The sequence below is a fragment of the Diplotaxodon limnothrissa genome, linkage group LG16, assembly GCF_057381915.1.
Source record: "Diplotaxodon limnothrissa isolate DT_005_m linkage group LG16, D_limnothrissa_male_GT1.1, whole genome shotgun sequence".
In the NCBI taxonomy this organism is placed as follows: domain Eukaryota; kingdom Metazoa; phylum Chordata; class Actinopteri; order Cichliformes; family Cichlidae; genus Diplotaxodon; species Diplotaxodon limnothrissa.
In genome coordinates this window covers 3,162,658-3,190,403 of record NC_140611.1, presented here as the reverse complement: position 1 = coordinate 3,190,403, position 27,746 = coordinate 3,162,658, and the positions used below count along the sequence as shown (strand labels likewise).

The 27,746-nt window shown below is 41.3% G+C and overlaps 2 protein-coding genes across 2 annotated transcripts in view; one reads left to right on the top strand and one right to left on the bottom strand.

The window, feature by feature from the left end:
- Window positions 1-5,807: 5,807 nt before the first annotated feature.
- Window positions 5,808-15,898, top strand: LOC146615569 (uncharacterized). Its single transcript, XM_085374392.1, has 10 exons — window positions 5,808-6,009; window positions 6,683-7,172; window positions 7,242-7,391; window positions 7,895-8,124; window positions 9,312-9,443; window positions 11,248-11,332; window positions 11,623-11,810; window positions 11,928-12,014; window positions 14,025-14,100; window positions 14,565-15,898. The coding sequence occupies exons 2-10, from the start codon at window positions 6,734-6,736 to the stop codon at window positions 14,753-14,755; spliced, it is 1,578 nt and encodes a 525-aa protein (XP_085230518.1). The 5' UTR covers window positions 5,808-6,009; window positions 6,683-6,733; the 3' UTR covers window positions 14,756-15,898.
- A 463-nt stretch (window positions 15,899-16,361) lies between these two features.
- Window positions 16,362-27,746, bottom strand: part of fer1l6 (fer-1 like family member 6) — a 74,503-nt gene continuing 63,118 nt past the window's right edge. The window contains exons 31-45 of the mRNA XM_085374006.1: window positions 24,299-24,343; window positions 23,708-23,799; window positions 23,448-23,576; window positions 23,215-23,355; window positions 21,216-21,343; window positions 20,971-21,141; window positions 20,581-20,735; window positions 20,047-20,189; window positions 19,843-19,931; window positions 19,659-19,757; window positions 19,245-19,365; window positions 19,017-19,137; window positions 17,680-17,837; window positions 17,485-17,585; window positions 16,362-16,542 (exon numbers count right to left, since the gene is read on the bottom strand). Of these exons, the coding sequence (XP_085230132.1) occupies window positions 16,362-16,542; window positions 17,485-17,585; window positions 17,680-17,837; window positions 19,017-19,137; window positions 19,245-19,365; window positions 19,659-19,757; window positions 19,843-19,931; window positions 20,047-20,189; window positions 20,581-20,735; window positions 20,971-21,141; window positions 21,216-21,343; window positions 23,215-23,355; window positions 23,448-23,576; window positions 23,708-23,799; window positions 24,299-24,343 (1,874 nt within the window). The remainder of the gene's footprint in view (window positions 16,543-17,484; window positions 17,586-17,679; window positions 17,838-19,016; window positions 19,138-19,244; window positions 19,366-19,658; window positions 19,758-19,842; window positions 19,932-20,046; window positions 20,190-20,580; window positions 20,736-20,970; window positions 21,142-21,215; window positions 21,344-23,214; window positions 23,356-23,447; window positions 23,577-23,707; window positions 23,800-24,298; window positions 24,344-27,746) is intronic.

Sequence of the window (27,746 nt, the reverse complement as noted above, 5' to 3'; positions counted from 1 at the left end):
TCAGGCGCAGCTGGCTGCCGGCGGAGCTCACGGGCGCGTCACTGCAACTCCCCCTGGCTTCTGCTCCGCGGCTGCTGAGTGAGCCCTCATCTGGGACTCTCCTCAGCTCTTTCCGGGACAGTGGCGCAGCTGCCCCTCTGTTGGTCTTCCTTGGTCTCTTGTGTTCTGGGGGCCTCTGGATGTCTGGAGTTTTGATCTCCTCTACACCTGCTTCACGCCCTGGAGGACGGGGCTGTGGCCCCCCCACACCCTCTAGCAGATTATTACATGAAGGAACCTTTTAAAAAAACAAAAAACAAGCGCGTCCATGCTCACAGGTGTACACACGGGTGATCACACCCACAAACTACACCCTTTTTGGCTCCTACCTCAAAGCACACTGTGTTCTGTTGATCTTATGTGCTGCACAATAATGTTTAACATTTAGTATTTACTGTCATATTCCCATATATCATTGTGATGTTGTTTATTCTATTACTCTTGTTCTCTTCTGCTTGCTTTCTTTTTTCTTTCTCAGCAGGTGATCCAGGTGATTGATATATGCATTTTTTTTCTCTGCCCGTTCTGTTGGTTTTTGTCTTTTGCCCTTCTCCCCCGTCCCTCTTCTCAGCTGTTTCTCTTTCCCTCTTTCTTTCTCCCCTTCTTTCCCCCAGTCAAGTCTGTCCCGTATTCAGTAAGTGAAAATAAAATAAACAATAAAAGGTGAATCAAATGGACCATTACGGCAAGGCTGGGATGGTCAGTTTGGTAAAGTAAATCCGTTGGGCATCTTTCTTTGCCTTTAGACAACAATTCTGATGCAAAAGAGCCAAACGGGACAGGCCAAAATAAAAAAAAATAAAATAAAATAAAATAAAATAAAATAAAATAAAATAAAGCCTCATCTCTTCAGTACTCTCCGGTGCCTCGGCTGATTTCTGTCTGCCTCACTACTCCACAAAAGTGAAGGGAGTTAACCCCGAAGGAGGACAAACTTCGGCCCTGGAGGAAGCATCTCCCCTCGTGTCTCCCGACCACGGTCAGGGGACTGACGGCGAGGAATGGTTAACATATGTTACACTTACAGTAACTCTTCAGATCTTTTTGTTAGACTTTCTAACAAGATAAAAAACAATTTTTTGTTAAGAAGTATTTTCTACTATCTCTTTATCAAGTATTTATCAAGTATTTATAAAAAAAAATCTTGACAGAAAATTGTTCTTTATGTCATAGAACTAAGTGACTTCAGACCTAACTAATTCAATCCCAGAGTGTATGATGCTGACATCTGGAACAGAGAAGTGATACTTAAGTGATACATAACACTCTGACGAGTTCACCCTGCAACAAATGAGTCAGAACTTAGATGTAGACTGCATGAACATAAATAGCTTAAAAGTGTTTCTTTTTTTCTTAAGAAACAGACTCTGTGCAATTGGCAAACACATAGTGTGAGTGTTTGTTTAGAACTATATAGTAACCAAAGTAGAGATGGACCGATCCGATATTACGTATCGGTATCGGTCCGATACTGACCTAAATTACTGGATCGGATATCGGAGAAAAATAAAAAATGTAATCCGATCCATTAAATATCACGAAAGCACCTCACAAAACTTGCAACACGCCGTAACTCACCTCAGAACGTTAGCACGTCGGAGCAGTATGCATCACGTGATAGAGCGGCTGTGGCATGCGCAGTGGCGTGTCTAGAAAATTTTTGTTGGGGGGGCCAGGTAGGGGCACAGATTTGGAGAAGGGTGGCAGATTTAATTGGCAGATAATGTTTAAAAAAAAATTTCTACCAACCGTTAACCATAATTCAATAATCCTATAAACCTAATAACCAAATGCACTTTTAACTCTTATTAGAATGAGATTTTAACCACTACGGTGCAAAGTTTTTAGATACTGCGTTGATAAAGTACAAGAGATACAATCAGTGCTTTGTCAGTGTTTACTCAGCATTCAAGGACAGCAATATTTGCATAGTATTTTTACTGACATATAGTGCACATATGTTTTGGGCAAAAACATTTTTGAAAATTAAAATACGAACATTTGTAACAAACAATTGACAAATTAGCCAATGCCAATGCAAAACTTTATCTGCCTGTTAAAAAAAGAAGATAATCTTCTCACAAACTGGTGTTTGATTTTGAAACAGGAAAAAAGTGGAGAAACAACTGAAAAGACTAATATTTGAATAAAACCTGAAAGCAAGTAAATACTTTCTATGCTGCCTTATGGTAAACTTTGGTAATATTGATAAAGAACAACACTGGCTGATGATGAAATACAGTCAGCTGGCATGGTGACACTGCCAGTATTAACCTGCAGGGCTGGACTGGGACAGAAAATCGGGCATTTTGACTACAGACCGACCCACCAGGTAGTAAAGCCATAAAGCCTTTGAATGAAAACAAATGCTGTTGTGACAGTGATGTACAGTCTTGTTGGTATATGTATGATTTCTATACATTTTACGTCAGATAAAAACTTTGGTTGTAAGATTTAGATAATTATTTAATAAAAGCTAGGTATTTTAAATGAGAATAAGAAAGAAAAGTATTTCTTTGTGCCCCCCTCTCCCTGTTAATGCCCTACATGCCCCCTGGCAAAACTTTGCTAGACCCGCCCCTGCACAGTTACCAGCTGTCAGCTACATAAAAAAGGATCCTGGTGTTATTAGTCTCTCAGAAACAGTTGATAACTTCAACTCATTCATGTCACCTAAAAGGTAAACCTGTTTCTCCATCACCTGTTCAGCTCTGATGGTTCAGTAAGGACATCTCCTGGTTTCATCTTCATGTTTCCCTCTCACCACATATCTAAACAGACATCATGACCAGCAGCTTTACAGCTGTGGCTCCAGCAAACATCAGCTGATACTAGAAATTAATATTAAATACATTCTAACAACAGCTGATCAAGCTTAAACGTGCTGCTGTTGTTTAGCGCAATATCTGCTGGTTTCCTCTTTCTGGTGCAAAGTGGGCGATAAACAAACAAGAGAGAAAAGCCGATCAGCTGATCATTGATCAGTTTCATGATTGAAGTAGCAACAGGAGAGGGAGGGGGAGAGAATGAGAGAAGAGGCAGCTGTGCAGCATAAAGACAGAATAAATCCAGCTTTGTGTCTTTTTTCCATTCTAGCTAAAGTTCGGGACAAACTGCGTCTCTTCTCAGCTCAATACGAAACGCGTAATATTTTCTCTGAATGAGGGACCATCCCATTTTTTTAAGGAGCCGTTGGCAACTCTACTAACCTTATGAATAAAATAAAGTTCACTATCAGTAACATCATAGCACCCACCCAGCTGTATAAAAACTCCGTCAAACTGGCTAGAACGCAGTACGAGTTATTGCAACTGACAGTAAAAAGTCAGCAACATGAAAATAAACTCCACCTAAACTTGGTTTATATCTGACCCAGATAGACTGCAGGTCATAACTTCTTACCTGAAGTTCAGTTCACCTGACACTCGGACTGGCGGCTGCTTCGGGTCTCTCCTCCTGCCTCCCCTTCCCTCATCCACCTGTTGCCTCTGTGGAAGCCCCGTCATAGCCACCACCAAACAACGGAGTTATTTCTACACATCGACCTGCATCTGGCCAATCCACCACCTCTCATTGTTCATGCCATTACAAAAAAAAATAAAAAATAAGTCACTGGGGATATGCCCGGTATGCCCGATGGCCAGTCCAGCTATGTTAACCTGCAACCAAATCTGCAGTGAAAACATAATCGGACATTTGATATTTGATTGAATTTTATTGTTTTGCCTTTGGGGTGGCACCTGGGGTGGCCAGTCTGGTTTGGGGGGGTGGCCTGTGCCCCCCCAGGCCACCCCGCTGGACACGCCATTGGGCATGCGGGACCTGTTGGTGGTCTGGATAGCATGTGGAGCTTCGCTAGCAACCCGGCATTTCATCTCCGACAAAGTTATCCCCGAGAGAAGTAAAGCAAGTGTGTAAGTCCATCTCTGAATGTTTGTAAAGCATTCCTGCGTTAAGCTTACCAAACGATATATGGAGCGACTGCCTCTCCTGCTGCTACTTCAATCATGAAACTGCTTAATGATCAGCTGATCGGCTTTTCTGTCGCGAGTCCGTCTCTCTGGTTTGTTTTTGGCCCACTTTGCACCAGAAAGAGGAAACCAGCGGCTGAACAACAGCAGAACGTTTAAGCTTGATCAGCTGTTGTTAGAATTTATTTAATATTACTTTCTACTCCAGGATCTTTTTCTACGTAGCTGACGCTGGTAACTGTGCAGGGGCGCATCTAGCAAAGTTTAGCCAGGGGGGCCGATAGGGCATGAACAGGGAAAAGGGGGCACAAAGACACACTTTTCTTTCTTATTCTCATTTAAAATGTCGAGCTTTTAATAAATAATTATCCGAATCTTACACCCAAAGTTTTAATTTGATGTAAAATGAATAGAAGTCCATTACTGTATATAGTGACTATTAAGTCTAATATATATACCCTAGTAAGCTATAGTACTTTTTCCTTTGGGAAGGTACCATCTGTGCAGTCTGCAATTTTGTTGAAGAAAGATGTTGAATCTATTTAATATTTCTTGAAAAATAATTGATTTCTGTGCTTTTTTTTTCACACTGCATCAAATTAAGGTTGATTACGTCGATTAAGCATCATGAGGTGGAGCGTGAGGGGTGGTTCCCTATTTTTTATTTATTTATTTTTGTTGTTGCTGGGAGTTGGAACCCTATTAGTTAGGTTGCTTAATATTTACGCTAAGTACTCTTTAAAATACCAGAATAGGGAGGATGGTGTAGGTTTAAGTTTATTAGATTGATCAGTATTGCTGAACTATGAAATATTTTTTTTGTATACAGGTATAACAGAATAGCTTTAGTGTAGTTGTTGTTTTAAACTTGAGTATGAACTTATACAAAATGCAGCAAGATATTAAAAAACAGTTTTGTTGATTAAAAAACACTATATCGGATTCATATCGGTATCGGCAGATATCCAAATTCATGATATCGGTATCGGTATCGGACATAAAAAAGTGGTATCGTGCCATCTCTAAACCAAAGTAGTTTTTTTTTGTTTTCAAATAAAGCCAGATAAATTTCATTCTCTTACTGCAATAATAAGATCTGTAGTTCTTGCTTTGTAAGCACTAAACTTCTGGTTCACTTAGAAATAATGTCAACATCTTTTTCAGTTTTTGCACTCATGCTGTAACTAGTTTTGGTGGCCTGTATGATGATGTCAAACACATTACAGAGCTGGTTCATTTTCACATATTTGACGACTCTCAGTCTCAAAAGTATGCTGCTGATCTTAATTTAATTCAATTCAATTTGCCTCTAGGTGCTTTATATTCTGAGATAAAGACCTCACAATAATACAGTAAATGAACTAGGTCGCCATGTTCCCTGTAAAAAGATTAACAGATATAGGAATAAAATGAGCAATCCACTGCAGATAAAGCTCAGCAGGAAAGCTGGAAAAGTCTGTCGTCAGAGTGTTTCATGTGCTTTGATTAGGCTCCGTTGTGGACATATACACGGACAACTGGAAACCCAACAGCTGATTAGTCCTTTTACAAAGACTGGATTTTAGAAAATAATATATAGATATCAAGTATGTAATAAAACCCATACCTTCACTGTTAAGAAGTTATATTGCAGCATCTTGGACTCAATTGTTTGCGTTTGACTGTTTTAATTTTTGAATGCTCCAAATACCACTATTGGCATTCACACTCCATAGCACTAGGTGGCGATAATGCTACTTGCCAGAAACAAAAGTGCATCCGCTTCTGTTGCTAAAATTATGCTACACATAAAAAATGTTCAGAGCATGCCAGGTCTTACAAGTTTAACCTTCTTCTGTTACACTGTTTGTCTGTTAAGCTTTAACTGGAAGTTAGCATTAACAGCCATTTAAGAAATCTAACGATAACCTAAGCTAGTTAGCTGTCTACTCGTATAAGTTCTGATAGCAGCTAAGATAACTGAACGGTCATCTAACCGGGCTAATAGCGAGAGTAAACGGTAAGTGGTGTGTTTGTCTCCCATCTGATTTGGGCGTTAAATAGAATTATTTAACGCCCAAATCAGCGCTTTTATCAATGAAAGGAGCCTCGGATACAGAGAAATAGTCTTTATAGCGGCGGTTAATGTTACCAGAATCTGTCAAGTTCGATGTTGTTTCCCATACACAGTGTGGCGTCTATGTCAATACAACGCAACTAAAACTTAACTGAACATTTGTACACTGTCTTTCTTTCGAACCCATTCATAGTCACCTTATTAAAGTTGCTGTAAAGTACAACGTCGTTCTCTTGTAGTCCTTAATGCTACAGTCACTGGTATATGTCGGCATAAAGTCTCTGAAACTAAACAAGTTGGTCCATGGTTGAGACATCCAGCACCTCCTTTTGCATTTATGTGGTATGGTCAGATGAAGTAGTGTTTGTTTGTTTGTTTGTTTGTTTGTTTTGTCCATGCTTCTCGTGTCTGTAATTCCGATTACCCAGCTTTGAGTTCAGGGTCTTATTGACTCTTGCATTCTTGCATTCAAGGGGCTTTTTTGAGTGTTAACAGTATTATTTCAAAGTGTACTGTAACCTGAGCTAAATTATCTGTGAAAACGTTTGCGTAAATGTGGACGTGACTATTGTAACGTAATGTAATATACGTGTTTAAACTGCTTCTGTGCATGCAGGTAAAACGCACGAACCATCTCCTGCAGTTTCTCGGTCCGAACTCATTCTCAATGGATGTCAGCATTGCTGTATCACTAATTCGAGGCCAGATGGGGACCGTAGTCGAGCGAGCAGTAAATGGAGCGGTCGAGACGGTGCTGGCCGAGATGCTTAAAGTGGTCGGAGTCAAATTTGAGGAGTTAAAGGCTCAAGTGGTGCAGATGAAGAGGGACATGATGACGCTGCAGAGTGAGAAGGCTCAAAAAGAGAAGGAGAACGATAACATTCGGGCCAAGCTGCGTTACACGGAGCTGAAGCTAAAGTACTACAGGCAAGGAGTGGAGGAGGAGCTGCAGCAGAGAGCCTCTGCTTCTACCCTAGTCTGGATTCAGCCACCAACTCTAACACGAACACAGAGAAGCAGATCTGGCATTTCCCCAACAAAGACCCTGTCATCGTTCTCAGTTCAGGCCAGGACTGCTGAGGGAGCGTTGATGAGGAACAGCAACAGTACGTACCAATGAAATGCTTGAGTCCTGGTTTCTCTTGTGCTGACTGTACTCTTTCTTATGTTTCTAGTCCCAGAATGCACCTCACCAAACAGCATGAACAGGCAAAAAGTCAGAGTGTCCTGCCCTTCAAACGTGGCCCACGCTGACTCATCTGACCTGCTGCTTCCTGCTTCACTCACTTTGAATGTGGCTGGAGAATCTCTGGACAGCAGTACAGGTACACAGTGCGTGCGTACATGTTTTCTCTCTCATCACTGAGAACATCACTAAATCTTTAGATGAACATTACCGTAGTTTTACTATTACTTTATTTTTTATTTATATAGCACTGCATCACAGCAGCAGTTTACTCAAGGCGGGTGTTGCTACTTAGGAGAGTAGCAAGCCCTTAGGCAATGAGCTTAATGTAGGTTGGCATGTTGTGACACAATGTAGCCTTACACCAGTGGTTCTTAACCTTGTTGGGGGTACAGAACCCCACCAGTTTCATATGTGCATTCACTGAACCCCTCTTTAGTGAAAAATAAAATAGGATTTTTTTCAAATTCAAGACATACATATATTTTTTACTGGTGCACAAAATGAGCCTTGCATATCACGGCTGAGGCTCTGCCGAACCCCTGAGACAGACTCACCGAACCCCTAGGGTTCGATCGAACCCAGGTTAAGAACCACTGCCTTACACTGATATGTTAGACTAAGTACATGTTGTTTCTACAGTGTTGTTCTGTCCTAGCTCAGACCCAGTTCAGTGTAAGAAAGTTGAAGAGGTGGATGAGTGTGAATGGGCCATTCTGCACTCTAATACAGAAGGCATGGATAGTGCCATAGCCTCGTCTCCTGCCCCGGCTCCGAATTTAGATGATGGGCAGCAGTCAGGGGATTCCTCTCTGTCTCCAGATGGCGCCACCTATGCAGCTAGCTCCACGCTGCTCTTCTCTGTTCCAGAGGTAACAGCTCATTCAAATCAAGTTTTCCAGATTTGATATATCACAAGGTTTTGTTTTGTTTTTTAATTTACATTTCTTTAAAAAAAAACCCTGATAAAACGTGTTTTTGGAGTATTAAAGGAAATCCTGGTAGGTAAAAAGGAAACCAGGGATATATTGTCAGGAGTCACTGAAGTAGGGCTGTTCGATATAACGATATATATCGGATGACGATATAGAAACGTCTATCGTTTCATTTTACGCTATCGTTTGTTTCGTGGTGTCGCAAAATAAACTGTTTACAGCAATATTTTTTTCATGTTCTGATGTCACTGTAGTTATTATTAATTTCTTAAAGTTCTCTCTTTCTCTTATATTTAATATAACCACACTACGGACGGACAAGCGCCTGTTTTTATGCGTTGTCGTTAGCAACAACCACAGTAAAACCATCGCATGTCCGCTTGTTTATTTTCCACATAAACCTTTCACAATAAAGCTCTAGATCCTGTTGAGACTTTTCAAAATAAATGGAATCACATGAAAAAGTATGCAGAGTATTTACGGATGAGAAGTAAAAAAGAGCCGCCAGGTGCTAAAAAATAAACCTTAGACTCCAACGTTAGAACAGGCTTCTCCCCGCAGCACGCCGTGTAAGAAATACTCACAAAGGAAACGGCGCCGTTACAACTTCTGTCTAAAAATGCATCGTTAAAACACTCGACTCCAGCTACACGACACCCAGCTGGAAACACTTCACCTGCCCGAGATTCACAGAATTTACAGAAAATGTTAAATTTTTTGTGATTTATATTGTTATCGGGACGATAGATGTTTTATATCGGGATATGAGAGTTTGGTCATATCGCACAGCCCTACACTGAAGCTTGTCAGGAAGCATGGAAGCAGAAAAGTGTAATGGCACAGAGTCAAAACATTTGCCTCAGGGCTCGATCTCATCCTGCTGGCAAGGTTTATATCGTATGAGACAATGCGCTACAGAAATGAATGCATGTGTAAATGACCTGAAATGAATACAGTTCCTAAAACTGTATTTTTACATTCTAACACAGAAATATTTAGACTTTCTTTTCAGTTCAGTTTTATTAAGCCTTATGTAGGTATTTTAATAAAGTACAGGCTCTTTTATTTTCAATTTCCAAGCTAATGCACTTGTAAATTCCAGTTTGTCTCCTGTTTCAAACTAGGTGAAGCATGAGGCACAGGAAGAAGAGAAGGAGGTGATCTATATAAAAGAGGAGCCAGAGGAAGAGCAAGAGGTGATGGCCACCCTGCTGCTTGACTGCCACGAACAGCAGGGTCATCAGCCAGAGTCAGAGGTGAGGTTACAGTTGTGGGGCACAATTTTCAAGAACATAAGTTACATTTGTGTTCACTGTAACTTTTATTTAATCTAAGAGCTGTAGGGCACTCGGGGAGTACATGTCCCATCGTGGTCAAGTCTCTATTTGTTTTAAAGGTTTAACAAGTGGTTCTTCCTTTTCTCCATCTACTGTCAAAGACCAAAGAGAATATATTGATAAACAGCTGCTAATCTCAAAGTGACAGCCACTTTATTCAACCTTAAAGATGTTCTAACTTTAAATATTTATTTTTAGCTAGGATGTCCTTATCTAAAGAGCTTGCATGAAGCAGAGACAAAGACAGAATGCATGGGACATTTTCTTGGGGGAAAGATCATCTCCCCCTCCTTTTTTTTTTTTTTCTCCTCCATAAGTTGCATCCTGGACGATGAGCATTTGGATGTCAGTCTTTGCACCATTGTAGTTTAATCCCAGCCGTTATCTGACACCACGCTGTGAAGAAGTCTTCTATAAGCTGGATTGTCTGAGCGCTCCAGGTCTTTTAAAGGATTCTTAGTAAACGCTCGTTCACAGCTTTGCTGGAATTCATGACGTTGAAAGATGGTCAAACAAAAAAGATAAGGAAACGTCAAAGGACCAAACATTGAGCGAGTGCACTGACATTTATATGAAGTGGTGTTAAAAACTGTTTGCCCCCTTCCTGACTCTACATGTTTCATCTCAAAAGCCACACATCATGCCGAGATCTAAGAAACACCTGAGAAACAAAGTCACTGACATCTGAAAAGGTTACAAATGCATTGTTGAACCACACTGGGAGCCATTAAACACAAATGTGGTGAAGCTTCCCAGGAGTGCGGCCGGCCTACCAAACATTAACGAACCGCAGGCTTTACGTGTCTCAGTTAAGGTCAGAGTTCATGATTCAACAATAAGGAGTCTGGGCAAAAATGGCCTACATGGGAGAGTTGAAGGAAAAAGCCTCTGCTACACACAAAAGCTCATCTCACATTTGTCAGAAAACATCTTGATGATGCCCCGGACTTTTGGGAAAATACTCTGCGGACTGACGAGACAAAAGCTGAACTTTTTGTTCAGTTTGAGTCGCATTACACGTGGCTAGCACAGAAAAGAAACATCACAGCAACCTGTGGTGGTGGTAGTGTGGTGGTCTCTGGCTGTTTTGCTGCCTTAAGAAAAACAAAATAAAGACGTTGGAGGAGCCTGGTCCTGACCTGAATCTGCCTGAGGTGCTGGGATGTGAGGCTGTTCACTCTGCTACGTGACTGAATCACAAACAAGATTCCTCCACAGCGCTGTAAAAAACCTCTTTGCCAGTTATTGCAAATGTTTGATTGCTAAGAGTCGTCCAACTAATTATTATGTTTAGGGGGCAGTAAGTTTTTCACACAGGATCGTGTAGGTTTGGATTTTTCCCCCTTCATTTAGAAACTGCATTTTGTGTTTAGTTCTGATATTTTTGTCTAATATTTACATTTGTTTGATGATCTGAAACATTTTACTGTGACAAACATTCAAAAAAACTCTTTTTCACACCACTGTACTTCTTTTTGTGTTTCTGACCATTTAAAGCAGTTTACACTACAAAACACTTTGACTCAGGCACGTGCCACTGTTACTTTATGACATATCCACAGCTACGGCCATTTTAGCATTACCAGTTGCACGTGCATGTCATTGGACTGAACAAATGGTTGTAAGCTCAACAACAGACTGAAGGACAGTTTTGGAAAACTCTCGTGGAATCCTGTTATTGCAGACTATCGAATACAATGAATGCTTTCATCTCTGTGCTCAGCCTCAACCGTCAGTGACAGAGTGCCCAAGTGCTGCAGGAAGCCAAAGAAATACTACAGCCTTCAGCTCAGCTGGACGAAGCACCCGTGAGTTGATGTGAATAACTGTCGATCATGTCTGTATGCTTCTAGTCTAATTTTACTAGATATGATAAAAAGTTCTGGGACTTGTCCTAAAACCTTTTATCCCTCAGCTGTAAAAGGCTTTCGGGATGGTATCGTCACCCTGCTGGGTTTCCAGGTGATGTTGACACTCGAGTTTTTGGTTGCTATAGCTCGAGAACAAAGTGATGAAGGAGGTTTATCGCTGTGACGTGGCTTAATATAGCCTCACAACTGGAACTTAGAGTGGGCTCTTTCTGTGTGTGCACTCTCAGATTCAGCACCTCAGTCAGCTGCCATCTTGCCACCTGGCGTCCCACCTCGCCAAGCCGTGCGACCCTGGGCTAAAGACCTTAGTCTTTATGAAGAATACAAAATGCGGAGGAGTGAGCTTCGTCGCCGAAACATGACAAAGCGCAGAGAACTGGAGAAATCGTTACCTCAACCGCTGCTGGCAGATCTGGTCAGTCCACCTCAAATTATTGAGGACAGAAGGTTTCTGCATATTTACGTTAAAAAAGTGCCTCATTTATAAAGGCATCAAGTGAACCTGAAAAATAAAGGTGATTTTGTGTTGAAGGTGCGGGAGCGTCGAGAGAAGACCAGACTGAGGGTAGCCAGGTGGAGGGCAAAACGGAAACTCCAGGCCTGCCTTAACCAGATGCAGGTCGGTGATTCCACCACAGTCTCTGCACTCAGACATTTCTTTTGGAAATGGTCTGTTTCTTTCTCATGAATGAGATCTCCATCTCTCAGGGCTTAAGGTGGAAATTGATTAAAAACATTTGCATGGAGATTTTGGTGGTCAGTGAATAAAAACATTTTTGCAAACTATTTTTGACGTATTTCAGTAATATCAAGAATTTAAAACGTGTATATGACAATCAAAAAGAAATTTCACAATATTTTTCATTTTTACCCAAAGTTACCTTGAATGCTTTGGGAGGCATTTCCCTGGTAGCTGCCAGAGTATTGTTTACCTCAGTGGGTGTGGACTGTTCACAACTATTCAGTGTAGAGCAGAGGTCTCGGACCCCGGTCCTCGAGCTCCAGTGTAGAGCAGAGGTCTCGGACCCCGGTCCTCGAGCTCCGGTGTCGTGCAACTTTCTACACCTGAATACAATTAGCATGTCATTAGCAAGACTCTATAGAACTTGACTGCACGCTGAGGTGGCAGCTCAGCCATTTGATTCATGTTACAGCAGCTCATGTGTGAATGAACAATAAAAGTGCTTTTAGAAGGACATTTTTCCAAACACTTACTTAAACTTACTTGAGTAGGGTTAGGGGTCGCCACCTCAGCATGCAGCCAAGTGCTATAGAGTCTTGCTAATGACATGCTAATTGTAACAAGGACACATGGAAAAGTTTCAGGACAGCGGCCCTCGAGGACCGGAGTTTGAGACCCTGCCATCGAACATACATTCCTGGCAGGTATTAAATCTCGAGTTGGTCGTGTGACTGTTGTCTGTGTCAGCGACACACCGCTGCGTGATCACTGACAGTGATGAGTGTTAGTGTCTGTGATATCCAGTGTTGCTCAAGTTAGTAAGTAATTAGTTACTAATTACTGATTACTTCTCCAAGAAAGTAATCCCGGTACTTTACTGATTACTTATTTTCAAAAGTAATTAGTTTCATTACTTGCCTTTTATGAATGTGTTACACAACCTGAAGACGTAATAAAGCAACAGACCTTTCAGCCCAATTCTGTTTTTTCTGCATAATCCATCTTTCATCTGTCATACTGGAGCTGCTAACATAAAGTAGTGTAAGTGAGAATGTGAGGGCTGTACCGTGGGAAACACAACCTGCTTTGGATTCCTGGATTCAAAGGGAGTGTTTTCTGTTTCCATTGCATTGTTTTTCAACGGACAACAAAGATGGCACAGAGACATTCAGCAACACAAACTCAAGTCCATATCTGACGACCTGTCCGTTCATGTTTTGGAGATTATCATCATTTTATCAGTTTGTGGCTGCCTTAACAGGTGTGCCGAGAAAACGTAGCCAGCTGTTTGATTTGATCATCTGTGTGATCTGCATATATTTGTTCTTGATTGTGTCCACACAGTGTCTCTGCCTGCCTCACAGACTCTTGTCTCCACCCGGTTTCCATCACATTATTCTGATACTAAAATCTTTGTCTGCTATAGATATAGATGTAGATGTATACATACATCTCTCTCTACATCATGTATGTATGTGGTTAGAGAGAGATGTATGTGTAGAGATATAGTTTATTTTATTATTTATATGTATATCTATGATATTTTCAGAATTGAATATAGGAGCGTGAGACTAACAGGAGTGGCCTCCACCTCTGCTGTTAACTCCAGTTTCAACGTTTCTCCTCAGTCGAAAGCAAAAGGAGAATCAGGCACTTTGTAATTCACATTAGAAGTTCAGTGGTGCAGCGATTAGCCTCACAGCAAGAAGGTCCTGAGTTCGATTCCACAGTCCAAAGACATGCAGTTAATTGTTATTCTTTGTCCTTCTGTAACTGTAACCCTCAGAGAGCCTCTCAGTCTCGCTGGTTATTGACCTGTAGTTGTAGATCTGTTAGAAACCTTCTTTGGCAAATTGAAATTCACACCCATTCTCTCTGTCTGTTTAAAGTTGAATAATTAAGCTGCTTACCAATCAGCCACGCCTTTGCTGCTTTGTTCCCTGTCAGGCCTTTGGAGACACTCAAGGTCTTTCTCAGACTGGCTTTGCCATCAGCAGTCAGCAGCAGCCCAGATCAGCTTGTGGTAAGTTGTGGCTCAGATGACTTTTCACACATCTTTTCAAACTGCCTGCTGCTCCTCAAAAACACACTTTGGAGCTCAAGTTCCAAACTGTGAATATTTAATGTTCATGTTATATTTTTCCTTTTTATTTTAAATAAATTTGCAGGAATTACAGTAATTATGAGGTATCGTTTATAGACTTGTGAGAATTTTTCTCCATTTTGGAATAAGGCAGTATGACTAAATGGGAACTGTTGAATCTCCAAATACTTTCCAGATGTACTGCACACTGGAGCCTGGATGGTCAACCCTTCCTTTTACTTTGCCAGATGGAAACTGTAAAAGAAGTCATGTTCACAGAGAAAACTTTCTAAGCCAGCCGTATATAAGTCCAGTAAAGCTCACTGTCTGCTCAGTGAGGCTCAGCAGGTGGTGCTACACTTTTCGTTTGTCACTTCAACCAGCTGCTCTATGTTGTGTTTCAGCTTCCACCTCCAGCACTCAGCAGAGACAGAGCTCGGCATCGAATAACATCCCACGGATGTCTACATCCACTTCCACCCTGGTTCTGAAAGGCCCCAACATGGCTCCACATGAGCACGCTGTGGCACTTTCCTACCCCCATGGCAACATCTCTCCACAGAGACTCTCTCTGACAGACACTATCTTACAGTGAGCTAACACTGCTCCATTCACAGAACTCAGGTTTATCTTTACTCGACACGTAAGGAAACCAAGGTTTCGGGTCAGCGTTTGCAGCGTTTGCAGCGTTTGCAGCGGCCACTATGGATCATTTTGTCTTAAATGTTGTAATCCGGTACTGTCAGTATCAGAAAACCCCAAATCCTTAAACTAACATCCATCACACAGTTAAATACACAATAAACATTTGCCATACCCTTCACAAGGACTATTGTTATTTTCATCAAATCTCTGTGTTTATATGTACAAACCTTCACTGTATCCTTTAACATATCAATACTGAACGTGCAGCTAGACTGGATCATGCCAACTGATACAAGACTGCCAAATCACAACAGTGTTTATAGTGTAAGGCAAATACTGTAACCTCAACAGTAGGATGATCCCTTTAAGCAAGCACTCTAATAGGAGGAAATGAGGCTCAGGGTGGGCAGCCATCTGCTGCGACCAGTTTGGGAAGAAAAGAGGAAGACGGGACAAAGGACATGCTGTGGAAGAGAGCCAGAGATTAATAAGTAATGATTAAATGCAAAGTGGCGTATCAATGCCAAAAAGTGAGTGAAGAAGAAACATTTAGGCCTATTGCAGCATAACTAAGAGGACTCAGGGTCACCTGATCAACCCAAAATACGTGCTTTATCTAAACTGAAAGTCTGAAGCCTAATCTTAATAGTAGAGAGGGTGTCCATCTCCTGAATCCAAACTGGAAGCTGGTTCCACAGAAGAGGCGCCTGAAAGCTGAAGCCTGATCCCATTCTTCTTTTAAACATCCTATTTAGGACAGAGGACAATAACCTTGTTTTAACTGAATTTAGAAACAGGAAATTGGAGGTTATCCACGTGTTTAATTACTTTAAGACATTCCTGTAGTTTAACTAATTGTTGTGTGTTATCTGTCTTCATGGACAGATAAAGCTGAGTATCATTTGCATAGTGAAAATATGTCTTCTAATGATACGGCCTAGGTTAAGCATATATAACTTAAACAGAATTGGTCCTTGTACAGAACCCTGTGGAGTCTGTATAGGATTCCCTATTTATATGGACAAACTGGAGTCTGTTAGATATGATTCAAACCACCGCAGCACAGTATTTTAATTCCCAAAGCATGCTCTTATCACTGTAATAATATATCATGGTCAACAGTATTGAAGCTTTAGTTAATGGTAGGACTTCAAAGACATGTAAAGTAATTACAGAAGTAATTACTGTAAGTAATAATGTGTTTGTACTCGGTCTTTGCTGAATGACGTGTGCCTGATAAATGAAGGTATGAAATCCAGACGTGTTATTGACTCACATTTATTTATTCTGGTTAAACAGATTTTGTTTTCCATTTTCATCATCTTAAAATGTTAATATTTAACTTTCACTGGTTAGTAACATTTGGAAAACATTTATTCAGACACAGAACGAATTAAAAGCAAATGGCCAGCCTTCATTCTTATTCCCGTTGATGTAAATGACTGTTTTAAAAAGTGAGACCAAACATCTACACAACTTCAATATTCAAAAAATGGAGACTTTGATCATTTGGAAAAGCTGTAGAGCTGCAGCATACACACACATAGTTTATCCGTTTAGCCGCTGATAATCTTGTTGGAGATGGCTCCGGGTAGTGTGTAGAAGAGCAGGGCAAGGAACAGCGCTGTGATCAGCAGAATGATGCCGATGATGATGTACTTCTTGTAGCTTCGCCACACCAAGTGAAAGAAACATTTGAAAGGGTTAACGAACCACGAGAAGGAGGTGTCTGGACGACTGTGGGAAAGAGGAGAAAAGCAAATGAAGTGGTTTAGTTCATTACAGATTCTTACAGGCTGAGATGATTACGATGCTTTAGCAACCCTGAATGGGTCACCTGAGAAAGTGTCTAATGTTACGACATTAAAAACGTGATTCCAGAAATCATAACGGCGTCCTGGTGCATCCAGATGATGTGCATTATAAACTGACGGCATTTTCATATTAAATACTAAGGTTAAATGGAACAGCTCAAGTGGGAGAGGGATTTTATTCTGGCACATTAAACCAGTGAATCTCCTGTGTCTGAAAATTAAAGCATATGAGTAATAAGACTAAAACTTTGAATGGAGCAGCTCTCATTTATAGAAACCAAACTGTGAACCCCTGAACACATGACTTCATTTGGACCAGAAACCTCTCTGCAGCTTCTCTCCCGCCATAACAGCCTCACAGACATCGTGTCTGCTCCCAGACAATAAAAAAACCAAACAAACCCGAGCAAAAATTACTAAAAAGATAAATGACTCGAGCATCAAAAAGTATAGAATAGAAAAGAATAGAATACATAAGAGAAAGTAATATGATATCCTCAACTGCACCAAAAAGTAAATGAGTAAAATGTGGATCTAGTGTTGTGCAGTCTCTGGTCTGGGAGCGTCTGGCCGTGTGTTATTGTTCTCTTGTAAATGAGATTACACCTGGATTGATCTTTGGGAACAGGCCGTTTATTCTCTCTATATCTATGTGTGCATTGATGCACACATAGATATAGCTCCAGGTTGGGGGGTTGACTCTGTATCCAGTAAGGACCCCCAGGCTACCCAAATATTGTTATTGAAAATGTGTAAATATACCTCAGATTTACAGAAATGTCCCTGTATTCCTTTGACGCATTTTTCGTACATAAATTAGATTGTATTCTGACAGATAAACAGAGCCTTGTGTGGTTATGGTTACTTTGGTTTTGGTAGTGGCTCTGGCTCCTTGCGGGCACGGCCAACAGGATTTTTCTCCGACTCCTCAGCTGTCACAAGATGGAACTCTGCTTCCACTTTCCCCTGGAGGAAGATCGATTGTTTGATGATCTGTATTTGCCTGACTTTATTTTTACATTTGTTTATACACTGCATGTGTGTGTTACTGTGTACTTACGGTCAACTCTCCTGACTTGGTGAAGGGCCACCAGCCTCGTGCTCTCTTCTGCTGAAAGATGGAGATTCTCTCAGTCCCATCTGTCAGCATGTCCGCCTTACACAACTTGGCTGTTTTAGCTCCCCGAGTAAATCCATGGAGGTCTAATTCTAGTGTGCCTGCAGACACACAGTCAGTCAGGTGCACTGCCGTGTTTTATGCAGCCAACACCAGAATCTCTGAATCTCTTTTGTCAAGTTGTTTTTGCCTTCATTCAAGTCATGCACATTTTATCTCCATTATTCATCCTGACTCTCCAGTGCGACTTCTAATACTTTTTGCCATTAAAGATTGTCTTAGAAGGTTTGTCATGTCTTCATGTTTCTTCTGCTTTCAGTGCTTTAAACATTTAGCACCATCTTCAGGTTTTGGGGGTAATTGTTAATAGTTAGCAGGAGTAGTCTTCCTGAATTTCTGCTGTTTCCTGTCCTCCACAGGAATGATTCAAGCATGCTCCTTATACGTTCAAATTGGCAATATGTCCCTGTATTTAATGCCATTATAGCAGCATTTCCCTGAACACAATGCAGTAACACTTTCTATTCTTCAGTGATTGTGAACTAAAGGTGCATCGGGGCACATCACTGTGAAAGAACAGCTCTGCAGCAGAGACATTGAGCTGTTAGCCGTTAAAATGTGTCTGTACTACCTGCCCCGGGAATTCTCGCATGTTATCGCGATAACAGCGTAGCCCCCCCTCAGCCAATGCGGATGCAGCCTCTTACTCCGCTCTGTGGTCAGCAGACTGCAAACGCAATCTCTGAGAGCCCTTTTTGAACATCTGGGGACTATATTGCATCACTGGACTCAACACTGCCCACCTTCACCCAGTATGTGACATGGCCCACCAGAGACAATAAAACATTGGACTTACTGTATGCCAACGCAAAAGAGGCATACAGTTTATCACTTCTGCCACCCCTGGAAAGATCTGATCACAACCTGGTGCACAGGGAGCCACCAGCCACCCGCACAGTGCAGAGATAGTCGGAGGAGAGCGAGGAGGCTCTAGAAGATTGTTTTGAGTCTACTGTGTGGGAGGTGCTTTGTGACGACCACAGGGAGACTCGCAACTTTCAGCCTTTTCGCGGCCTTGAACCTTACTGCAGGCTCTTTCTTGTCTTCTTCTCTCCTATCTGTCCAATAACCAGTCCGTTTAGCATAGTGAAGTCAAACTCTGGACCTTTTTTGTGACGCAACAGTGCTAACCACTGTATCACCTTAGTATTTTATGTTCATCAGTGAAATGTGTGTGTATAATTGCCTCTCCGTGTGAATAGGCACTTATGCATACCCACCTAGAAAGTCGTCAGAGGAGAGTGTCTCAAAGTCCCAGACCTGCAGAATGAGGATAGCAGGAATCTTCTGCTCTGTTTTATCTAGAGAGAAAATACTCTCTCTCTTCCTCACCACCACTACCTGTCAGAGGTAAAGTTGGTAACGATGTGATTCTGTAGCAGCTATTTTATCTACATCAGGCTTGGAGCCGGAGCTCCTAGGACCAAAGATCACACAAATATGAGTACCTTTTCAGCAGGCAGGTAGCTGAAGGGGAACACGAAGCGCCAGTTGAAGTTTCCTTCTCCAGTCAGAGAGTTGTAATGCACATCAGTTTCTTGTCGGTCATCTTCTAAACCTTTCAGCCAGCTACAACGGTAGATTTGGTAAGGTGAGAGATTTTTATATAAAGGTTTAGCTAGCTAGTTTAGCTTTTTGGGCTGCAAGGCGCTAACGTGTTGACACCGTGCAGCCCTCACACGATCCACGTTAACTCGGTAACAGAGATATATTCAGTACATTCAATGTGCTGTTCAATAAGGAATCAGCCAAGCTTACACAACAGACAGCAAACGTCACTTTAGTTTTGGAATTATTATTTCCAAAGCTAAAAAAAATATTTATATTGCCAAAAAATACCAGGAACAAATAGATTTTTTTACCCCTTGATGTAAATATCACTGAACTGTTGACCAGTGAGGAAGTGGCTGTCCTCCAAAATGACGTCCTCTGTGTTCCAGATGATAATACGCAGCTCGTATCTGCACAAACACATCTGAGTTTGAATGACCGCATGCCAAAACAACGTTGACAGACATTGTTTTATTACGTTTTGGTAAGTCTCACCCTTTTGGTTTTCGAGGTGAAATGTCCACTGGAGGTCCTGGATGTGGCAGGTCCATTGGAAACATGTCTACCCACATCTGGACCTGACCCTACATGTACATGCACACAGATGTAGGCAGTTGACCCAGAAAACCCAAAAAGCTTAAAGGTTGTAAATGCATGAATAACGATTATTTTTTACCAGAATACTAAACTCAAACATACCTGGTCCATTCCAGGCCGGGCCTTATTAAACAGAGTTCTGGTCTCAATGTGCTCTGGTACCAGTGTGCATCCTACACCTGGGATCTCAGCCCAGCGGTGTAGGATCTTCAGTGACAAGTGTTCATAGGACTCCACTGGCTCGTCTGAGGGATACACACGACAATGACAAATCAGACTCCTATATACATGTTCTAGCTCCAGCATATTTTCTTGATCTATACTATCTTTCCCCACAGTGTTGGATCATAGGGATCGAGTGATTGTTGGTGTTCTCTCTAAAACTGAAATGACATCTCCAGCTACTGATGGGGATATTTATTACTTATGCAACTGTTCTCACATTGTGTTGTACTTACATTTTATATAGCGCTTTTCCTACTCATACTGACAGACAAGTGCTTTAGACTACAAAGATGGAATTGCACCTGATTAAAAGGTATCACGTGGACTCATGCAGTAAATGTCTGAATACTGTTTCTAAATGTTAAGTTAAAAAAATAATCATGCAGCTGATCTAGAATGCCCTATATCTACCTTCATGCATGAAGAGCGTTTTGCCAGTGAAAACCTTCTCTGACACAATGATGCGTCCTGGACTGAAGTGAGGACCGTCCAAACCGCTCTCTCTGCACATCTTTGCCAACAGCTCTGATGGCTTCAAACAGTCTCTCCAGGCATTGTAACCCTCACTGACAGACAACAAGGAAGGAACAGGAAACGCTTCAGTGCGAGGGATTCATAGAATGCAGAGTTGTAGATGGATATAAATGCCTGGAATTTCTACTCCTTTAGTTGAATTTGGTAGTTTAATGTAATAGAAAAAAAGTAATGTAACTATGAGGTAGGATAGTAATTTATTGAAGTGACCAAATGGAATAAATAACTCGGACTTTGATCTGAAAGAGTTCAAACGTCCAGGCTTACAGACTATACTCAGCAGGGAGTCCACAGGTGCCTCTGTGTTTGCTGTAATATCGGTTCTCAAGGTCAATGCGAGTCTCTCCAATCAGATCGTCCCCTCCCACCAGGTCGTGGTCATAGATGAACACTGACAGCAGAGACTCCTGAGGAAGTGTTGCCTGCATCTCAAAAGATCTGGAAGAAGGAGAATAGAAGAAGTCATATTTAAAATGTGAGACAATTCCTGAGAAGCTTTACCAGTTATTTACCTTCCAAAAACAGGGTTTAGCTGTTTGGGAATGTAGTTGTCTCTGTCTTTGATTTCATTTTTGCCAAGTCGTAGAACAATGTAAGGGTCCGCCTTCCCATCCGGGTCAGCTGGGTGCAGGTTAGAGGCCTGGAAAGAGAAGGGGTATCATAAAAGAACTCACAAACAAGGACTAAAAGTAGTACTTTTAACGGCACTATTTGTAAATTCTTCTGTTTACTTTTTTTTAAAACCTTCCATTATAAAATATGCTATAGTTCAAGATGTCTACTGCTTAATGTTATTATTTCAGCTGCTCCTTTTAGAGGTCACCAAAGCGTGATCAACAGGCAAGTGTAAGAGATGTTCATGCACAGGAAGGGGAGAGTACAGTCCTCCTTTAGGTAACAAGGGACTGGGAATCAGGGATTGACCTTTTGTCTGAGTGTAAATCTTGAGGAAGACTGTGCGAGACATCCTCCCGCCCTCGCTGTGGTGTTCACAGTCGGGCTTTTGTGGTTGTCAAGTGTTGCAGTGCTTGTTTGGGCTGTAAGGACAGCCTATATTAAAGTACTGGTTGCTTACGAAAAGCTCCGTTTGAAATGTAATTAAGTGCTTTGCTACAGCTTTTAATGAGCTTGGTGCTGAATGTTATTTGGCCTCTGAATATGAGACCAGATGGGTTTAACAAATGTGGTGACAGTTTTAACGAAGGTACTTTTGTGTAATACCAGTTTCCATCACAGAGTGGTGCAGCTAGTTAATGAGCCTAAAGGAATAGAGGTCCTAATGTGATTGGTCACTTTCAAAACAGTGACACCACAGGCTCTGTGATGGACGGGTTCAGTGTTAAATGGAGTTAGGCTGCAGGAGTAACATAGGCGCTGTTTTAAACTGCATTTATTTGAAAAATGAAGCTTTGAGAACAGAGCTGATGTGAGAGCCTGAATCTCTGGCATCACTCGCACAGCAGGCTCTCACATGTGTGATGGCTTCCTTGAAAACTCAGGCTGCTGAGTTCTCCAGGAAGTTAAATTTAATTGTGTGGCAATCAGAGATGGGCAGTCTGATTACTTTTCTCAGGTAATGTTCACTCTGTGTGGGAAGAAAACTTCCTTCTACAGAGAAAAATTAAACTTCAAATCTGAGCGAGCAGCGAGCACGCTGCCACGGGAATGTGACATTCACAGAGAAACCCCCGGACCCCCCCACTGACATGACCGCTGTTGGCAAGCCTCCACCCACCCCAATAGACAATAGATTTAAGAGCTGCTGAATGTTTGAATTGGTTTATTTTTGCTGTGTTTTACTTGCATCTATTTGAAAGAGTGTAAACACAAAAAATTATTTTTTGGAATATGCAGAAAATAGGTTTAAATGTTAGAGAATTTCTTCAAGTCAAAGACTGTTGCATATAATTACATTTTTGCTTGATGCAATGTGCATAAAGGTAAAAGATTAAAACTCATGAAACAATTTTTAAAAGGAGACTTTTTCATTGGATTACATTGCAAACGATGGATTATGCAGAAAAATAGAATTGGGCTGAAAGGTCTGTTGCTTTATTACGTATCATGTTTTTTAAAAGTAACTAAGTAACTAATTACTTTTGAAAATGAGTTATCAGTAAAGTAATGGGAATACCTTTTGGAGAAGTAATTAGTAAGTAATTAGTATTTCTAAGTAACTTGACCAATACTAATAATAATTTGCTTGTCATTATGTTTTTTCTTGCATGCGACTTTTGACATAGTTAAGTCTGCAGAAGCACTTTGAGAGCGAAGGCAGACGTGTAACTACACATCCAGGAAGTGCTTTCAATCAGGTCCACACAGGAAGGAGCTAGACCAGTTTAAACCTCTAACGTTGGTGTTAGGCGATGTACTAACTGCTGTATCACGTCAGCCTCACTAAACGCTGCTCTTTTTGTTTCTCAGTACAATGGAAAACTATTCTACAACTTTCAAGTAAAACATTCCAAAGAGAACTCAGCAGAAAATTCCCATGTGAGCAGGACTCACACAGACAATGTAAACCCGTATGAGAACTTGGACTGAGCTGTTGGGAGGGATTCCTCTGTTGACTCTAAAGCTCCCAGCGTCTATTGCTTCATGCCAGTCCTCCTCCTCCTCCTCAGCGAGCTTATAGAGGCAGAATCGACCCTAAGAGACAGCATGAAGATTTATGTGTAGATATGCTAGTTGTTGAGCAGTACCAAAGTAGTACCCGCAAAGAACATTACTTAGTATCTCACCTTAAATTTTCCAACAAACCTCTCCTCATTTGATCCCTCTTCCTCACTGGCTTTCCCTCGGAACAACTCGTATGTTTTCACCCAGTCATCAAAGGACCCAAACTCTGACTCCAACTCCTTGTTGTACAGCTGCAGAGCCAAGATCAGACTCACTCAAGCTTTTCTTTATGGTACCCCTTTTATTCTTTGGTTGGACAGTAAAAGCATAACAGGGCCCAGTAAACCTGTACAAGAATTGTATCATCTCTGAAAAAAATTACCTTGAGTGTAGCTAATTTGGTATGAGGGCTGATGCTCGTTCCCTTTACTTTCTGTTGCCTCTTCTTCTTATCTCCATCGGACTGGCTGCTGACTGATGAAATAGACAAGGGTTATTTTCAAATGTGAAAACTAAAGGCCCAAACACAGCAGAAATCATATTGAAAATGTGACTACAGTATTTAACAGCAGGTAACAAAGTGAGCCACCGAGCTTAGTTAAGAAGTGCCATGCCCTGAGCTCAGAACTGTCCTATTCACCAGAAGCAACAGTTCAAAAGTTGTCTGTTATTTAACGACATTTGCAGTCATTCTCTTGCAGGGTTTTTCAGAAGAACTTGTCAAATCTTTCAAATGCTGCCATCTTAAATATCCAGTCATACCAATCAGATCATGCAGTGAGAGGACCACATCCAGTAACATCATAAACTAGCCAAAACACAGCTGCTAAAACCTGTCTGCAGGATCGTAGCACCAAAACCAGACAGTTCCCAGAACCTCAACTCCCAGAAAGTAAAAATGACCCTCAATGACACGGCGTTGTATCTTTTTTCAAATCTTTTTGTCTCTTTTTTTGCAGATCTTAATCCTTACCCAAAGATTCTATTCCATCGCTGAGCAAGCTGTGGTACAACAAAGCTGCAATGCACAACAGTGTGTGTGGGTCAGTGGGGAGAAAAGGGGTGATTATTTCTAAAACCAGTGCGTACCAATTGATATTTCCCAATTTCATGATTTTTAGGTTATCGCAGAAAACAATACTTTGACACCAAGTCTTTGACACATTATCATTTATTTGTCTCTTTTTATGTTATTATAAAGTATCACAAAGCGATCCCGGTCTCATGGCTTAAGCTGGAATGTGAACAGTTCTCAGCTGCTGGGAGAATTTAGCTAATGCTGATACAAAGATAAGCTTCTGCCCCTGAAGCACAGGCAGTTTATGGGGCCAACCGTGTTACACTTTTGGAGCCAGAGTCTGTCCACTAGTGACTTGAGGTGGAGTTGCTGTGTTGAACTCCCACCCAGCGGACGTAACTGCAAACACAACCCCTGCCCCTGCCTGGCTGCTCCAGTTTTAATGATTTCAATTCAATTCAATTCAATTTTATTTATATAGCGCCAAATCACAACAAAAGTCGCCTCAAGGCGCTTCATAGATACAGAGAAAAACCCAACAATCATATGACCCCCTATGAGCAAGCACTTTGGCGACAGTGGGAAGGAAAAACTCCCTTTTAACAGGAAGAAACCTCCGGCAGAACCAGGCTCAGGGAGGGGCGGCCATCTGCTGCGACCGGTTGGGGTGAGAGAAGGAAGACAGGATAAAGACATGCTGTGGAAGAGAGACAGAGGTTAATAACAGATATGATTCAATGCAGAGAGGTCTATTAATACATAGTGAGTGAGAAAGGTGACTGGAAAGGAAAAACTCAATGCATCATGGGAATCCCCCGGCAGCCTACGTCTATTGCAGCATAACAAAGGGAGGATTCAGGGTCACCTGGTCCAGCCCTAACTATATGCTTTAGAAAAAAGGAAAGTTTGAAGCCTAATCTTAAAAGTAGAGATAGTGTCTGTCTCCCGAATCCAAACTGGAAGCTGGTTCCACAGAAGAGGGGCCTGAAAACTGAAGGCTCTGCCTCCCATTCTACTTTTAAATACTCTAGGAACAACAAGTAGGCCTGCAGAGCGAGAGCGAAGTGCTCTAATAGGGTGATATGGTACTACAAGGTCATTAAGATAAGATGGGGCCTGATTATTTAAGACCTTGTATGTGAGGAGCAGGATTTTGAATTCAATTCTGGATTTAACAGGAAGCCAATGAAGGGAAGCCAAAACAGGAGAAATATGCTCTCTCTTTCTAGTCCCTGTCAGGACTCTTGCTGCAGCATTTTGGATCAGCTGAAGGCTTTTCAGTGAGTTTTTTGGACATCCTGATAATAATGAATTACAGTAGTCCAGCCTGGAAGTAATAAATGCATGAACGAGTTTTTCAGCGTCACTCTGAGACAGGATATTTCTAATTTTAGAGATGTTGCGCAAATGGAAGAAAGCAGTCTTACATATTTGTTTAATATGTGCGTTGAAGGACATGTCCTGGTCAAAAATGACTCCAAGGTTCCTCACTGCGTTACTGGAGGCCAAGGTAATGCCATCCAGAGTAAGAATCTGGTTAGATACCATATTTCTAAGATTTTCAGGGCCGAGTACAATAACCTCAGTTTTATCTGAATTAAGAAGCAGAAAGTTAGCGGCCATCCAGGTCTTTATGTCTTTAAGACATTCCTGCAGTTTAACTCATTGGTGTGTGTTATCTGGCTTCATGGACAGATAGAGCTGGGTGTCATCTGCATAGCAGTGAAAATGTATGCTATGTCTTCTAATGATGCTGCCTAAGGGAAGCATGTATAATGTAAACAGAATTGGTCCTAGCACTGAACCCTGTGGAACTCCATAATTAACCTCAGTGTGTGAAGAGGACTCTCCATTTACATGCACGAATTGGAGTCTATTAGATAGATATGATACAAACCACTGCAGTGCAGTACCTGTAACACCTACAGCATGTTCTAATCGCTCTAATAGGATATTATGATCAACAGTATCGAACGCTGCACTGAGGTCTAGCAGGACAAGCACAGAGATGAGTCCACTGTCAGAGGCCATAAGAAGATCATTTGTAACCTTCACTAAAGCTGTTTCTGTGCTGTGATGAGCTCTGAAACCTGACTGAAACTCTTCAAATAAACCATTCCTCTGCAGATGATCTGTTAGCTGTTTGACAACTACTCTTTCAAGGATGTTTGATATGAAAGGAAGGTTGGAGATTGGCCTATAATTAGCTAAGACTGCTGGGTCTAGAGATGCTTTTTGAGTAAAGGTTTAACTACAGCCAGCTTGAAGGCCTGTGGTACATAGCTGATTATTAGAGATAGGTTGATCATATTTAAGATCGAAGAATTAATTAATGGCAGGACTTCTTTGAGCAGTTTTGTAGGAATGGGGTCTAAAAGACACGTTGATGGTTTGGAGGAAGTAATTATTGAAGTTAACTCAGAAAGATCAATTGGAGAAAAAGAGTCTAACTTAATATCAATGGTACTAAGAGTAGCTGTAGATAATATTACATCTGTGGGATGATTATTGGTAATTTTTTCTCTAATGATAAAAATTTTATTTGTGAAGAAGTTCATGAAGTCATTACTAGTTAACGTTAAAGGGATGGTTGGCTCAAAAGAGCTCTGACTTTTTGTCAGCCTGGCTACAGTGCTGAAGAGAAACCTAGGGTTGTTCTTATTTACTTCAATCAGTGATGAATAGTAAGATGTTCTGGCTTTGCGGAGGGCTTTCTTATAAAGCAGCAAACTATTTCTCCAGGCTAAATGATGATCCTCTAGATTTGTGACACGCCATTTCCTCTCCAGATTACGAGTCATCTGCTTTAGGGTACGTGTTTCAGAATTATACCACGGAGTCAGGTACTTCTGATTTGAGGCCTTCGTTTTCACAGGAGCTACAGTATCCAGAGTCGTACGTAGTGAGGAGGTGAAATTATTAACAAGATAATCGACCTCTGTTGGGGTAGCGTTCAGATAGCTGCTCTGCTCTGTGTTGGTACAGGGCATTGGAGATGATAACAGTGGGTGGATTATATTCTTAAACTTAGTTACAGTGCTTTCAGAAAGACATCTACTTTGATAAAGTCTACTCTTCACCGCTGTGTAATCAATTATTGTAAAAGTAAATGTTATCAGGAAATGATCAGACAGGAGAGGGTTTTCAGGAAACACTGTTAAATGTTCAGGTTCGATGCCATATGTTAAAACAAGATCTAGAGTGTGATTAAAGTGGTGGGTGGGTTCTTTTACATTTTGAGAGAAGCCAATTGAGTCTAATAACAGATTAAATGCCATGTTGAGGCTGTCATTTTTAGCATCTACATGGATGTTAAAATCACCCACAATAATTATTTTATCTGAGCTCAGAACTAAATCAGATAAAAACTCTGAGAAATCAGACAGAAACTCTGTGTAAGGCC

Excerpts from the sequence above, each read along its gene's own strand:
- LOC146615569 (XM_085374392.1), top strand. The coding sequence starts at position 6,734 with ATGGATGTCAGCATTGCTGTATCACTAATTCGAGGCCAGATGGGGACC. Across the intron at positions 7,392-7,894 it reads ATCTCTGGACAGCAGTACAG|TGTTGTTCTGTCCTAGCTCA; the intron begins GTACACAGTGCG and ends TTGTTTCTACAG. Across the intron at positions 8,125-9,311 it reads TGCTCTTCTCTGTTCCAGAG|GTGAAGCATGAGGCACAGGA; the intron begins GTAACAGCTCAT and ends GTTTCAAACTAG.